General features: G+C 38.2%; 1 protein-coding gene across 6 annotated transcripts in view; it reads right to left on the reverse strand.

The window, feature by feature from the left end:
* The window catches only part of EEF1AKMT2 (EEF1A lysine methyltransferase 2), a 40,420-nt gene that overhangs the window by 4,887 nt on the left and 18,401 nt on the right, over nucleotides 1-17,132 (reverse strand). For 2 of the 6 annotated variants that reach the window (XR_005723538.1, XR_005723537.1), the window contains one exon: nucleotides 13,508-13,697. Coding sequence is in view for 3 of the 6 variants with exons in the window: in XM_040254783.1 (XP_040110717.1) it covers nucleotides 13,603-13,697 (95 nt within the window). In the remaining 3 variants the exon portion in view is untranslated. Of the gene's footprint in view, nucleotides 1-2,789; nucleotides 3,728-7,778; nucleotides 7,871-9,700; nucleotides 13,698-17,132 lie in introns of those variants that run through there. The other 4 variants (XM_040254783.1, XM_040254784.1, XR_005723536.1 and 1 more) reach the window with 3 other exon arrangements.

Raw genomic sequence — 17,132 nt, forward strand, 5'->3', positions numbered from 1 at the left:
CGGGGCTAGAGGGCGTCCTGCGAGCCGAGCCGCGCGCCGCTCGCCACGCTCGCGCCTGGGAGGCCCCAGAACGCGGGAAGTGGCCCCAGGCCCCGGGCCCCGGCCGCGCTCCGAGCCAGAGACCCCGGGGCCGGGCCCCGCACAAGCCTGGACGAAAACCCCGGGCCGCGTGGACTTCAGACGTCCAGCTTCCGGGTTGTTGGGGTGGTTTTTTTTTTTTTTTTTTGAGGTTTTAAAGAAACCTTCGCTTCAGTGGCGTGCTGAGCGGCAGGGGACGGGGGGAGCCGTGTGTGTGTTGTCTGTCGCGCTTTTGGAAAATAAAGCGCTCCTTTCCTAACTCGCGGCGCTGACCGAAATAAAGGAATGTGTACTTCGGTAGCCACATCCAAAATATATGCAACTGGTGAAGGAAGGATTTGTGGTTGCTAAGCAGAAGCAGAGCATGTTTAGTTCTGTAACTTAGGATGTTGACTTAAGTTCAGGAATGTAACCCTGATAGAATAAGCAGAGTATTTTCATTGTGCCGCTCACCTGGGGGAGGGGGATTGTTTTCCTTGTGAAATGAAGCCCTAGATTTCCCATTAGGCCTTCCTACTGGTGTATGTTATTTTATTGACCTTGTCCAGAAAGAGATGTTTTTAAAGAGAAGGTTTTTTAAAAGAACTCCCTATGCCTGTTTTGTGTTCTCCTTTGCCAAAAAAACAAAACACCTCATTACTTTACATGGATTGTGTCTGCGCCATTTCAATGGTTCTATTCATAAATCAGGAAACTTTTTCTGTTGCTTCTAGGAACATTTAATTGGTTTTAATCCAATGTTTCAATCCCAGTATCAAACATAAATGAACAATTAACTTCTTGAGCTTGTGTGCACTTGGGAAACTATTATATTTCACAGCTATTGCTAACATATTTCAGTTTCCCATCACACTGGACCCATTCTTTTGCAGAAAACCACGAGTTAACATCTCCTTTCACACCAACTACAGTTCACGCCAGTGACTTCTGCTGCAAGACTGAGAGGCACAACCAGGAGAAGGATGTGAGTAATCATTCAAGTAGATGATGTGGGATACAATCAATTCATCCAGTAAAGCCAATCCAAGCTCATATGTAGAATACTATGGTACCAATATCCTTACCTATAAACTCTGCTTTAAGAAAAGTTATCAAGGGCCAATTTTGAAAGAAGCAAAAACCAAGTCTTCCTAGATTGAACAAAGAAAGGTACAGGGATAATTTGAGAATGCTGCAACACTGCCCTCATGCCATCTTACGCATGCAGTGTCAAACACCTCAGCCTTTGAGAGCTTTACGGATATAGTTTAATTTACTTTTTATTAGGAGGCCTAGAGTGACTCCTGCTGGCAAATATTCAGTTTATTCCTGCAATTACTAGTTCATGGGGTCAACTTAAAAAACAAAATTCAGGGGTCCCGAGCCTGGAAACAATTACTGCAACCATTATTCTTGTTGCTTTCAGGATGATTTTAGTCTCACAAAACTCCAAGGATTGTGGTTATGGCAAGCTCCTTTGCCGTAACTCCTCCTTTCCAACCTAAAGCAGCCTGTTTTTCTGGTTTTTAGGCTTTCTTAAAAGTGTAGAGAACTAAAAACTATCTGCTTCAGGGGTTGTGCTACTAACCAATGAATAGCTATTTCTCATTTACTTAATTTGAATGTCTAAGGACTAAAAATACATACATTAAGGCCTGTGTCACTAGTCTTCCATACTATGGGCCTTCCCACATCATGCAATAAAATCCTATAAAATAGATATAGGACGCCCCTCTTTTTAGGGCCATACTACACAGTCCTTTATTATAAAAAGTCCTACCCAAAAGTTTGTATATTAGAGTTGCTTAATTCAAAGAAGTAAACATAAACTCAGTCAAACTGGCTTTAAAACAATGTGAGCTGCAGTCAGGGGAAGGGGGTAGGAGGGCTAAGCTGTCTACCTCTGTTCAGTCCTTAAAGGTCAAAACCAAATCAAAACCAGATTTAGAATACAACCAGAAACCTAAATGCAAATTCATGGGCCAATTTAGAAATAAATCCATAAAATAATCCAAAAATGATCACTTGCAACTTTTCCATTATCACCCACCAACACTAACCTGGTTAAGGCACAGAACACGCTGGGAAATATAAGCTGTAGGGATTACATGCAGTCTCACTCCAAGACCAACATATGAAGCCCACGGAAAAAGTACAGTCAATACTGGCTCTCCTGGCTCCCCTCAAAGCAGAACTTGCAAATGAAGGAACGCCTGTGTGTGTGGTATGCATGACATGTCCACTCAGCACTGCTGGGGAGATAGAAACTGAGTGGCTTTCTATACTAGACGGTTCTCCCATTCCAAGTTTAAAGCTCTTAAGCAACAGGAGACAATAAGGGTGTATTTTACTAAGAAAGGGTGTAACCAACTATAACTTGTATCAACAAGCTAATAAAAGTATTCACCTAAGCACATTTGTGCAGAGGAGGGTAAAGATTGGGTTCTGATTAAGTACTCAGAAATGTCCTTGATAGTTAGTGGGTGTTCTATGTTTGTGTCTTTAGAACCAGATAAATATGATGTTCAAACAACAGGGAGCTAAGCTTCTGACATTTGAGCAAGTAGCCGTCAATACTGTTCGGTTTTTCCCATTAAATTAGAGTGGTGACCACTGAAAGATGGTAAACTGGTTTGTCTCTGAGAGTAACATTCTTTTTAGACTAATAATGGGAGTGAAACAGACATCAGACATGTTATACGTTGGAACCAATAGCAGTATGCAGATGCATGTGTATTAACCCCTTTATTCAGCTTCCCAAAGCCACAGCTTCTTTGTCACAAGTGCTGTATTAAAAGCCAGTCATTCACATTTCACACTGTCTTTTCTACACTTGAAAAGAACTTTATAAAAGCAGAACCTTTTAAAATCGCTTATAATAGATGATGGGAAGATAGACATCACCAAGTCCACCTGAAACATTTTCAGAGACTGGCTACTGAAAGCAAGTTATTAGCAAAATACACTGCTTTAAAAATGATGGGAAGTTTTTGGTTGTCATTGGAAGCCAAAAATCTGAGCCTACTATGGGGGCAATTTTCTTATTCAGAGCTTATTCAGAAAAATAAGTTCTATAATCATCCCCATACCTATGATCCAGCTTCAACTAACAGCCCTACCTACCTAAGCATGTTACAACACACTAATCCGTCTGTTCTTTACTTTCTCTTCTTTTTATCTTTTGTTCTAAAACCTTTCCACTGATGAAAATGAGTTATAACCCTGGCTGGAATCTCATATAGATACATAAATCTATCTCCCATATCTGTAGACATCCACCTTTTTTTAAGAGGAACTTTGGTTCTCGAAGACAGTCATTTTTTGATTCAGGAGCTAAATAAAATGAATTTATTTTCATTGAAAAATAAGCACAGCAGTGAATTTAATGATACCAATCTAACTCTTTTGATACAAAATGAGAGTTGAAAGCAGCTTGAAGGAGACTGCCTATTGAAATCAGCACATGTGAATCTGCACAGCTTTGTAACTGAACGTCTAGCACCATTGAGGTACGAAGCATGCCAGCTGGGACGGCATTGTGCACCACAAAGTGTGGGTTGTAAGCCTAAGTCCTGAGCACAAACCCTGGTTTCCAAGTTGGCAGGTGCTGAAAACACAGCAAATGTCACGCTTGCAACTCACTGCATGGAAGGGCTCTGAGTAAAGGAAGCTAAAAAGAACAGAGCAACAGTTAAAACTTATTTCAATTTGATATTACTTTTTCCTTGCAAAATTAATAGTACCTGTAAGTATTATGTGCTAAAAGAAAACTCAAGCATGAAAAAACAGACACTGAAAAGTTTATGCATGGTAAATAAGTAAAAATATAGCAAAGTAAATCTGCATTCAAAGTTACTGACATGTAAATCTTACCAAACTTACTTAAACTATTTTAATACTAAAATTCAAAAGCATAATCAATTCCTGGCCTTCCTCTGATCTATTTATGAAGTTAGCTGAAACAGACACTAACTAGTATCACTAACTCACCTATAACCTAGTCTACCTCAGTACACTCTACCAAAATCATAGCTAAAAACAAGTTATAGTATTTTCATATTGCTACACATTGAATTTAATCTAGAAAACATTTCAACAGCACACTCAATGTTTATGTCATCTTCAAATGAAAATCATTTCAATTTTTTGCTTCAAATATTCTGTAGTGGAATTCAGATTTAGTATGAGATATTCAGCCCAAAATTTAACTTAATTTTTCCATCAACTTCCTGTCATATAAGTCACTGCCTCAAGAAAAATCTATTTTTAACTCATCCCTAGTGATATGCTCAAAGCTACCACTATTCTGCCTATTACCCATGAAAATGAAATGAGTGAATTTCATTTTCATTAGGTATACAGGAAACTGAAAGATACAGCTTGTGATTTCATAGAGTTTAAATACCCAATCTTAAGACTGAATCCTATGGATTTAAAATATCAAGAAAAAAAAAATTTGGTCTCTGGCTCCAATGGAAGAACATCCCTGGGAGCAGTATGAAAAGAACATTTGCCGCACGTATTCTACCAGCCTGTGAATTTCCTCACTCAGCTCTCTCAGTCTTCTCTATTAACCAAAAGCAGAGACGTTTTGTTTTACCCTATCCATTACTGTTGTAAGAGGGCCAGCCAGCCTTGCCTATTTTGTCCTAGCATGCCCTGCAGCTGACCTGAAACAGAATTGATATGAATGAGAAGCTGGCTTGCAATTTTAAATACTATTTTACATCTCCTTTTAATTTTCACATAGAAACAAAACAAAAAACACCTTGATCAAAGCAAGATATTCAACCACTATAATGTTTACCTAATTGAAAGTAGTGAAACTCTGATTATGTTCTCTCCTGATGATATACATCATGTTGTACTGACCTCATCTCTGTAGAGCTTCTTCTAAAATGGTTCAGACTTAAACTCTGGGAGGTTAGTTACCTAGAGAAAGTGACACTCTTCTGGCCAGCATTTCTACAGTAATATTAAGCACTCTAAGCATTAAGGTATTCATTTAACCACTAATAAAAAGGTTAAGTAAACAAATCCGCAAACCAAGCATTTTCTACACTAGCGTAAACAACTGATTCACTGTACTTTATACTGTCAGTTCTAATATAAACCAAGGTCAAATCCTAAAAACTGCTTAAAGTACTGCCCAACATCAAGCTTTAAAATGCCATTGTGAATGTCTGCTAACTTACAGCAAAGAAAATAAACATGATTCAGTGATCAAAGAAATCAAACCTAGATAATGGAAGGTGGAAATCAATGATAAAAATCTTAGTCCCACTTTCCAGGTGGCCTAGTTGGGTTGGAAAGATCTCCTGCAGAGGCAAATGGCAACCCACTCCAGTATTCTTGCCTGGGATAAACTCCATGGACAGAGGAGCCTGGCGAGCTCCATGGGGTCGCCGCAAAGAATCGGACGTGACTGAGAGACTCACACACGTGCACACACACACACACACACAAGGTCACATGGGGGATCTTGGTCCGGTCCCGCGTTAGTGGTCACTGGAAACAAAGCCTTGGAGTTCAAACCTGAGGACAATGTACCATATCCGTGGCCATTTGTCTTCAATTCAGAAGCATCCACAGTAACCTTTTCCCCACAACACCTACACTTATTACTGCCTCCTGACCTCTGAAACAGATAATGATCAGAAACCTGAGGGGAATTCCTAGAATCTGCAGAAACACATTATAAAGGGCATTTCATGAAAATCCAGCGTTATGATATCCAGTCTCCATTTCTTACTAAATAAAAAGGTGCTTTTAGCACCAGCCCCATCTAGAGTCTGAAGAAGGAGCTATGCAGTATGATTTAAGATAATCTGGAAAGGCCCCCATCTATTCCAGCCTTTACTTGTCTACCTCTTAGCCTCCTCTCCTCACTCATCTCATCACTCCTGGAATACAAATGCCTTAGGATGGATCTGAATACATTAACTCGGTGGCGCTGAGGGTTAAAATCCTGAACCATTCAATATATTAGCTCCAATGGGAAAAGGTTTCTTTGGAGAAAAGAATATTTATTTGGCCTTGGTGTGTGCTAGGAATCATGCTAAGATGATTTACATTTTTCTCACTTAATATTCACTACCCTATTGCGTATAGTCTACACAACTGCTTCTCTCTCCACTATATCAGACTGCTTCAGAGAAATGTACTGAAGGGTAACCAACTTGAAATAAGTATCTACTATATACTAGGCCCTTTGCCAGTACCTTTAAAATAGTTCAATTTCACTGAGGGGGATAAGCAGTTATAGAACAGACTGACAGTACCTCAAAGAGGTACAAGGTATAGAAGGGCAGACCCATGTACTACACTCTGTATAGCATGAGAATGTAGAAACCTCAAAAACCCAGGGCTTTCAAGTGGTAAATAAAGTCATCTCTGAGTGTGCAGTGTGTGTGTTTGAAATAGAGAAGAATCAAATTAGGGAGATTCTTCAGGTTATCATAATTTTATCAAATTATTTATCACCTTATCAAAATTAAGGTGGGGAAATTCCCTGGTGGTCCAGTTGTTAGGAGTCTGCCTGCCAATGCAGGGGTTGAATCCTTGCTCTGGGGAGATTCCACATGCCACAGGGCAACTAAGCCCTCATATCACAACTATTAAATACTGAGCCTTCAAGCTCTAGGGGATTCCCTGGTGGCTCAGAAGGTAAAGAATCTGCCTGCAATGTGGGAGACCCAGGCTCGATCCCTGGGTTAGAAAGACCCCCTGGAGGACGGCATGGCCACCCACTCCAGTATTCTTGCCTGGAGAATCCAAGAGGAGCCTGGTGAGCTACAGTCCATGGGGTCACAGAGAGTCTGACACGACTGAGTGACTGAGCACACTGCAACGAGCTCTAGAGCCTGAGGGCTGCGAGCACTGGGCCCAGGAACCACAGCCACCGAAGCCCTTGCACTCGAGAGGCCTGCTCGGCACAGAAGAGGCCGTATGCAACGGGAAGCCCTTTCACCACAGCTAAAGAGAGCCCACTCGGAGCAACAGAGACCCAGCACAGCCTAAGCTTTTAAAAATTAAAAAGGTTTTAAAAAATAATAAAATTAAGGTAGGAGTAAAAAATTAGATGTAAATTTTTGAGTTTCTCATATAAAACATCTCTGTCAAATGAATACAAACTGAATTATCAAATATATATCAGGGACAATCAATACTCAAATCTTAAGTTTACCAATGAATGTATAAAGACATTTTTAGACTGAAAAACAACCATGTGATGGCTTCAACTGTTTTATTATATGTGCATGTATTTTTTCAGATACATGAATAGCTGTTTTGATTTAAAAGAATCATAAAGTGACCTAAAAACTGATATTTAGCTAATGGAGTATTTAAACTCTCCATACATAGTGGAAATCTATTTTGTTTTCTCTAAACCTCAGATCAATTTCAGAAGTTATAATGGACTGAATGTTTGTGTCCCCCAGAAATTTATGCTGAAGCTCTAACACCCAAAGAAACAGTATGTGGAACCGGGGCCTTTGGGAAATAATTACGGCTAGATGAAGTTATGAGGGTGGGGCTCTCACCTTGGGATCAGCGCACTTACAAGAAAAAACACTCAAGAGCTTCATAAGAACCACCAGGGAGTTTGCACACTGCACACACTCTCTCCCCACAAGCACACATAAAAAGAACACGTGAACATAACAGGGAGATGGTAGCTGCGTACAAGCCAAGAGAAGAGACCTCAGGATGAAACCTACCTTGTCGGCACCTTGATGTTGGAATTTCCAGTCTTCAGACTATGAAAAATAAATTTCTGTTGTTTGAGCAACCCAGTCCATGGCAATCCCAGCTATTACAGAGGTAGAGAAGAACTTTAAGTATCACATACTGAACACCCCTCTTTCACAAAAAGAAAAACTGAAGCCCAGAAAAGGAAAGTGAGTTGCCTAGGTTCCAGTCATTTTCCTCCCCAAAATTTAGTATTTTAAAAATATCATTTCTGATATTTATTCTACTAGTTAATAGATTTTAAAGACAAATTATATGCTATTGTAAAATGAAAACAAAAACAAATTTCAAGTTCAAAAATCAATGTGATTACCGCATTTTTTGCAAATTAAGTCATTAATCAAACGGACTTAACAAAATGATCTCTCAATTCTGGCTATGTAGTGTCCTTACCATACAAAGATTTCACAAGGAAACCTTAGCTCACTAAATGAGCAAACTTTTGGAAAGGTCAGGCTTATTCCAATGTGAGTTTCAATATATGAAATCTACCACGGAGTATAATCCAGAGAGAATAAATAACTCTGACTTGCTTATGACTGATTCTCAAAAATCAACAAATATTATTCTCATTCAAAAAATAGCATACAAGCAGTTTCACTGACTCACGAAGGCTCTATTTACAAATCACACAACATGTAGTTTTCACTCACAATTTCAGGCCTGTCTTCCAAAATTTGCAAACAGCTCTTTAATTCAACCCAGTATGTTTTATTAAATACCATATTAGGATTTTCCCCATTCAGACTCCAATGAGACTTCTTGTTGAGGACATGGAAGGAAAACCTCATTAGTGCTGCTCCAGTGCATGCAAATTTATTTCATCACGAAAATCCACAGAGTAGAGGCAAGATGCTGTCACAGAACGGCAGACGGATATGGAATGTAAACGGCTCTTTCCTCCACTCTGCCCCTCTCCCACCCCGCCCCTCCAAGCTCCATGGTTGGAAATCATCCTAACGTTTTTTTTTAGCCAGGATGTACTAAAATTAGATGGGAACAAAGGACTGACATTTTCATATTAGAGGAGGGGCTAGGAGAAAAATGTGAACTTGCAGCACCCACTCTCTTCTACATTTAGCCTCTTCGTTCTGACTATTCCCTCAATTCTGAAGCAGCAAGAAACGCAAGAGCAGGGGAGCCACCAGCCACCCCAACAGGGCTTCCATTCCGCTACAATCACATCATGATACACTGCTTCATCTCTGTTAATGAACAGTGATAAATACACTTCCTGGTCCCCTTACTCAACCAGAGCATCTCATATTTCTAAGCTCCACAGATAATATCCAGAATATGCTAACTGCTGGCTCATGTGAAAATTTTTAGGTATTTGGGAAAACAAATATATTGTCAGATTCACTTTTCTTAAAAAGCTTCTGGATAGCATGCACAATGAAGCTCACTCGCTAACATTATCATTTCCTGATGCAGTAATAAAAATACATATTTATAAATATAAGAATTTATGACTTCTTTGGGAAGGATCACTTAAAAATGAAAAAAGTGAATTAAAAAATGAAAAAAGTAGGTTCGTTTTTTTATATCTTCCTCCAATAAACTAGGCAAGTAACTGGCAAATACTTTAAGGCACAATTGATCTCTTGGTCGAAAGTCTTTCTTACAATGGTATCAGCATGACAAAAGTACATTCTGCCCGCCTCTACGCCCCAGTTTTTGAAGTTCTACTCCATAAAAGCAGGACAGTGATACATTCAAGTCTTGAGAATTATTCCTACTTTTTAAATTTGGTTTCCCTGGGCCTAAACCACAGGTCCATACAGTGACAGCTTAAAATCCAGTTAGAGAAGTCCTTTTAATGATTAGTCTAATGCACTGTGTTATAAAGATTTTTAAAACTCAGTAAGTACCGACTCAAACTTTTTTTTTTCTGGTTACTGGAGCCCATCTTGACATCTAAGCTGGAAATGAATGATCTTTCAACAACACTCCAGGGATTTTGCTAAGGTCATATTCAATCATTCATTAGGCTTCTTACCCCTCGCTTTTCAGAGTTCCATTGTAGAGCTGGTTTTATTCAGCATTTATGTAGCCTGTGGGCTTGGGTATTTGTCTGCTTAATGTTGAGTTTCATTTCTATGCCCCTAACATAGGAATCCATCAATTGACCAAAGAATTTCAAACTATTCTTTTACTTTTCTAACAAATTGCATGGTATGTATGAAGAATAAATTAGCATTAATTTTCTTCTATTAACTGTTAATAAAACATGCTCATGTGTTCCCCCCTTCTTTAAGGACATCTCTGTTTTCTGCCTAGCCAAGAGAAATGACAGGGTTTCCTAATTTTTTCCCCACGATGCAACTGTCCTTCAACCTACCACACTCCTCACCTCCCACAATCAAGACTCCAGGTCACAGGCAGCCTCCTTCCTGTGAAGTACACTAAACAAGACTCCTTTCAGACCCCAGCAACACCCTCAGCACCCCTCCTCCTCCACATACAATTAACTACAGAGGTTCCTACAGTGGAACGTAAGACGCTTGGTCTCTTGCTGCAGAGCAGAAGGCTGTCTCTGGAGCTCATGCCTTCTATCCAGCTCACAGTGCCAGTAACAGGGAATCAAACCCAAGTGTCCCCATAGGGGCAGAATGCTGATCTAGAGAGTAACTCATTTTTCACACTCATATATACCTTTTCATTGTAGGCTTCCAGACACACACACACACACACACACACACACACACACATAAATAAAATTATTTAAGACAACATAAATCAAAGTCTATTCACATTGGCAGGGATACTCTATTTCTTTGCATATCAGTTTAAGAAAAATTATCTCAAAGCCACATAAAACCTAATTACTCATCTGGGTTCTTTAAAATTAAGGTTTCTATTATACTCTGGATGAATGTGAATGAAAGTCAACATACAGGTAATGTGTTACAGTATCAAGAAAATTTAAAAATAAATTAATTGAAACACATTACTCATATAAAGACTGAAAGTCTTTCATGTATGTTTACCTCCCTCCTTCCCCCAAAATAAACAAAAAAATGCACACATAGTACAGATGAAGAAAAGGCAAACTCATTGCCACTATAAAGGGAAAAAAATCATTCAAGGACAGTTTGTACTTATTTTAAAATGGCTTTAGTCTAGCTGCCAAGAGTAGTGTCAGGTTTGATTCTCAGATACATAAACACTAGGCCCAAAAAGCAACTCTAACTTGTGCACCTGGATTAAAACAAAATGTTCTGAAAACTTTCCTTTTGTTAATTGGTGTAACTCACCCACCGAGGCCTCCAATCCCTTTGGACTTGCACACACACTTCCTACACACAGAAGTGGACTGTTATGGGGCAATAGCATCATCATGAAAAGCAACAATTCTGTGCAGGCTCCAGAGAGAAACCTCCTTTGCATTTCAAACAAGTTTTCTCAAAATAAGGGTGTCTTTTGATGAAATAAAATTACAATTCCAACTTCTTGTCCAGATAAAACAGCATTCACTACATAACCTACTGCTCCCTTTTAGAACAGCATGATTTCCTTCACAGTTACCCACAAATCCATATGACGTATCAAAACTAAGTTTGATAATAATGTGTTTATGACTTGTTTCAATAACTTGGGGATATTTACTGGCCTGGTTTTGAAAGTGTGGTATTATTTGAAAATATTAATAATTTATTGTTAGCATCTTTGGACCTTCCATTTGTCCTGATTTCAATCTCCGAGAGGCTGGCTTCCAGCAGGATTAAACTGCTGAGATGACAACTCCCCTTTCCTAACCTTATCAACAGTCCCATGATCCTCCTGCCAGAAGTCCTACATCTCTGCAAATGGAACACACATACCCCCACAACAGTGACTCAAGGAGCTTTTCAACAAAGGCGCTCTCCAACTATCAGTGAATCAAACTCAATGTCTTTAGTCTGGTTTTCACAGAAAGCCTGTTTTGCTCCACTGATGCTTCACAATAGCATAAACTTAACAACTCAGAATTCTAAAAGAGTACTTACACACTAATATGGTATTTAAAATCAAGAAATATTAACCTGGAAAACAACAAAGACAATCATCTCAATAAATTATATAACACTGTTTCTATGGTTTAAGATCCTGAGTCTAGTTTATAACATCACACAATTAATTTTATATGTTTAAATCACATATATCTTAATTTTTCTAATTAAAATGTTTAATTTTCACATATATTTTAAAAATTAAAATTTAATTTTTAATAACAAAATTTTATTTCTCAGTTTTTCATGTTAAAAATTACAGCTTTTCCAAAAGTGTTATTTGTGTTGTAAGTTTATGGAAATGTCTTCAGTTATCCAGTGCAAGGCAGATAGTTACCTTAATGACTGATTAATGTTGATCTAAACCAAACTACTCTTCTCCTCCCCTTGTCTCCCTCCAGACAAAAATGAAAAGAAAAAGGGTGTAATGCTAGACTTGTTCAGTACTGGAAAAGCATTTGCTAAACAAACAAAAATTCTGTTTGTTTTATAACCCAACTAGACCCCAAAGCTGCAAATCATAAAAACTATTATCATTTTTTAAAAACCATGTATTATGACTCCAATATTAAAACATCAGCCCACAGACAAAATGGCAGTGAGGATTAATAAAACTTATTTTTTTAAAAATGATCATAAATAAACTGTTTCTCTTGCTGATCAGTGCCTAACTAGAACATCTTGTCCCTAGAGCCCTGAGGATGTATATATATAAAACTTACACCACCTTTGACAGAAGAATGACATAATTCAGTTCTTGATTAGCAAGTCTTATAAGACAAGTAGGGAGTCAGTGAAAATTAACGACGGATGAATCACTATTCTCACAGTCCACCAACCAACAGTCACTAACAAGGAGCTGCAGAGCCACTGAAAATAATTGCCCAACTTCTCTGACAGAATTTTCGGTGTACCAGCCCTAGATCCCCTAATGAACTGTAAAGGCCGTCACGGCAGAGATTTAGACCTGGGAACCACACTACTAGAGACAGGTGTTAGAGGCAGACCCAGAGAGGAGCCCTGGCTCCATCTTGTACTAGCTGTCTGATGTGTAGAAATAGGAATAAGAAATACATGCCTGTAGAAAATACTGAGGGAATTCAATGACTCAGTAAGATAATGCAGCCAAACACAGTACCAGCAGCTAATAGTGTCTCTCAGTTGTCTTTCCTCCGACTGTTTGTCCGTCACAGTGTACAGAAAACCATCAGCCAAAAAAAAAAAGTTCAGTAAGTATTTCTTGATCAACTGATACATTTATCTGATTTTAATTACACACAAAAGGGCTGAGACATTTTCTCAGATATTAAAGCATTTAAAAAAAAATCACCATTCAACCCAAAATATCACACTTACTATGTTTTATAATAGTCCAATAAAAACGTAAGAAAGTCATTTGGCTTATTATTCTGACCCTGGAATAGCTTGATCAAATCTTCATAACTATATTCAATTCACCTTTACCGAGGTGCAAAAATCAAGGATACAAGCTTTCTGTAAATTCATTTACTGCTTTAAAGTTTTAGCTGTTCAGCAGTTACAGGAATCATTTTTTTATTCTGAAAGAGAAATATTTACATCTCAAATACAAAAGAAAATTTTTAAATTAGTCTTGGTTGATCTCTAAAACCCAACCACTCACATGCTCATGATTTTTTTTAACCAACCCATTATTTCTCCTTAAAATGCGCACCCTGTGTACTTACTAATCGTTTACTCGCACTTGCAATTTCTGCGTCAGGTTTACTTTGATGTAGAGCTTCTTAAAAAGACACTAACTGAGTCTGTCCAGTGAAAAGCCTCATGTTTTTTGGAAAACCAACGCTGCTACACTGTTTCCAGATCGGCCTCCAAAGCTGAACTTGGGTGTGGGCAGCTCTTCGAAAAGTTCAAATCCTGCCAAAGTTAAAACACTTTCATTAGGGACTGACTCCCACAGTGAAGGGATGTTTGTATTAACAAAGTACCTTCGAACCTTTCATAAAACTACATGATTCCAAACTGAATTGTGACTAAAGCTCACTTTATGATTTTCAATTCTACTCTGTGTGTATATGTATATACACTCCAAAACAATGAAATCAACAAGCAACAGACAAAACTGAACTGCAGAAAAGAAGCTTCCCTCCCTCCCTCATTTCCTCCACTTCCTTTTCATCATCCCTTCATGCACAGTGCTTTCCTCAATGGCTCAGCAGGTAAAGAATCTGCTTGCAATGCAGGAGATACAGGAGACCAGGGTTCAATCCCTGGATTGGGAAGATCCCCTGAAGGAGGCAATGGCAACTCGCTCCAGTATTCTTGGCTGGGAAATCCCACAGACAGAGAAGCCTGGTGGGTACAGTCCATGGGGTCACAAAGATTTTAACACGACCGAGTGGCTAAGCACACATGTGCCATTATCCTGAAGCACGCAAACCCTGCAGCTCCATCAGCCTCCTTTACCATCCAGTTGTAGGCAGCTTATCATGTGTTGAGGTCTTACCATGCATCAAGTACTGCTTTGAGTGTTTTCTACATGTAATTCAATTAATCCATATCAGATATATAAAAGCACTTTAACATAGAAAAGTTAAATAATGAGGAAATAAAAATGACAAAGTTCTGGAGAGGGATGGGGGTGACGGGGTGATGCCTGCACAACAATGAGCATGCACTTAGGGCCACAGAGCTGCAAGCTGAAAAAGGCCGAGTGGCAAACTCTATGTCAGATATAGTTTACGACAGCAAAAAAAGGGTCCGGAACCCAGGATCTAGACCCAAACTGAACCCAACTTGGGAAGACAAGGACGTAGTAACTGCCAAAGCAGTGCAGGGTGACTCTTTTTTTTCCCCACTTAACGTGGATTCAAACATTCTGGTTCAAGTCCCACCTCCACCACTTACCAGATAGCAGGTTATTAGGTTAAGGTCAATCTACCTCACCCAGAATCCTCAATTTCTACACAAAGAGGTTACAGGTATCACTGCCCTACCTAACTGTCAGTGATTTTGTGAAGATCAAAATAAGATAATGTGGTGTTCTCCTAAACTATAAAACAAAATGGAAATTTAATATTATTCTTTTTTTAAAAAAAAAAGACAAATAAGGGTGGGTGGCAGTTTACCATGGTTTTCTCTCACGATGGGAGTAGCAGTTTGGGAGAACCTATTTTTTCTTTTGGGGAAGGAGATGCCTATATTTTCTAAGTTTCCATTCCATGCCTGAGCTAAGGTTCAAATAACTCTTAGAAACAGAAAAAAATGCTTAAAAGGATATACACTATTGTATTAATTGGTTCTTTTATACTTTTCTTCATAGTTCATATTCTTAACCAAAGTTTACCAAATCTTAATAACTAGATATTAAAATGCTAATTAATAACTGTAAAAAAAAATAACTAACCGTAAGAAAACTTTCCCAAAGAAGGTCAGGCCTTTTAAATAATATATTTTAATGCTAAAAAATGGAGCCACTGTGGTGGATACATGTGGACACGCCCCTATCTGTTTTTTGAAATTCTGCAAGTGTTTCAAATACTTCATAATAAAAATTTTCAAAAGAAAATGGAGCTGTCTCTGTAAATTTTCCAGAACTAATCTTTTAACTCCCTGGACTAACACTATAGAATTTAAGCTGTTATATTTCAGTAGATAATACATCAAAGTGTTAAAAGTGGTTGTATACCAGAGATAATGAATTTTAATTGTTTTAATCTATATACCTATGTGTTGGGGTTACTGATATTTTCAAATGTTTTTCATAATGAATCTGGGTTACTTTTGTTGTAAGACAGGCTTCTGAGTTTTTTTAATTCCCTAGTTGTAAGAAAATCAAGTTCCTTGGACATCAAATTAGAATATCGTAGTGTCTGGCAAATGATTAAGCAATCTTAACCAAAACAAACACCACCACCAAATATTTATATAATAGGGCTATAAAGGAAAAATTCATTTCAACAGATTTATGAACATTTACATTTCAAATTAGGAAAGAAGCAGAGAACCTGAAAAAATTAGCAAAGCAAGCTTGATTCTGTGCAAAAGGGAGCACAGAAGCCAAACTTAAACCCCAGTGAGAAGCCCCTCGGCAGCAACGCGCAGCAGTGCCCTGTGTCTAACTCCAAAACCATTTACTAAGAGAAGAAAAATGTTTCCAGTGTATATAATTATTTCTTTAACATTTCCTGTGGCAACATTTCGCTTATTTAAATTCTGCATTAAGTTCTGAAACTGAACATAAGCTAAAGAATTTACTTAGTAGTTCTCAAAGACAGATTTTTAAGCACTCTTTACCAGGCTAAAGTCTGTTCCTCATTATCAAAGACAGACAAATATGTTTTTGTCTGGTGGTTTCAAGGGTAAAAGAGAACACCTGTATTTAAAAACCAGGAAAGGAACTTGCCCTACACAGTGTAACACTGAGCATTTATTAAAACTGTCAAGCTTCAGGAAAAAAGACTATTGGTACAGGGCCTCAACAGTTCTAAAGGAAACAAATCTAACATAGAAGATAATAAAATTAATGACATGAAATAAAAGACAATAAATCACATCATTCTTGTTTTCCAGAGGCAGCGGTAATGAAGCCTAAGCTCACATTTCAAGCTTCAAACACGTCAAGTTTTACATTATATAACCTGCCCAGCCATTGAGTGCACACAGAAGGACATGTGTTCCGTGTTCTCCCTCCTACTGCCTATCCCCTCACTACCAAACAGAAAACAAACTCTGAGATGAAGCACAGGCAACATAGTTATAAATCCATTTCCGGTTAGCTTGTGACAACTGAAGTTCAAAATTTAACCACAAATTTAGTTCCATGTCACTTGTTAATACTCCATCCTGAAAATTCTTCCCATTCCTTAAAAAAAAACCCTTAATACTAACCTGAAATGGAGTGTAAGGAAAAACCAAGCAAACATCTAGCTATAGAGTCTCAAGGTACTTTCCAGAAAGGCCTGTGTACTGCATGAGTAAGTAACAGGTGAAATAATCCTTCAACCATGCAAGGAACAGTCTGCCAAAGCTCAAAGTATTTGCGTATGGATTAAAGATTCTCACAAGATTCCCATTTAGTAGACACAGTACTAATTATACTTTGCTAATAGGGAGGGGAAAAAAAAAAACATTCCTGTCTTGGCACCAAAATCTTGCAAAAAAGTAGAGATTTCCTCAAGAATTAATACGCAGTAATTCTTCTAAATTCCTATGTTTTGCTTCTATGCAATGTCAAAAAAAAGAATATACACTGAAACAAGAAGATAAATCCTAAACACCTAAATGAGCACTAGTATCCACAGAATTAAAACTCTCACCATATAAGACTTTAAAAAACACTAATACCACCCA

Source organism: Oryx dammah, unplaced genomic scaffold (genome assembly GCF_014754425.2).
Source record: "Oryx dammah isolate SB20612 unplaced genomic scaffold, SCBI_Odam_1.1 HiC_scaffold_14, whole genome shotgun sequence".
NCBI lineage: Eukaryota > Metazoa > Chordata > Mammalia > Artiodactyla > Bovidae > Oryx > Oryx dammah.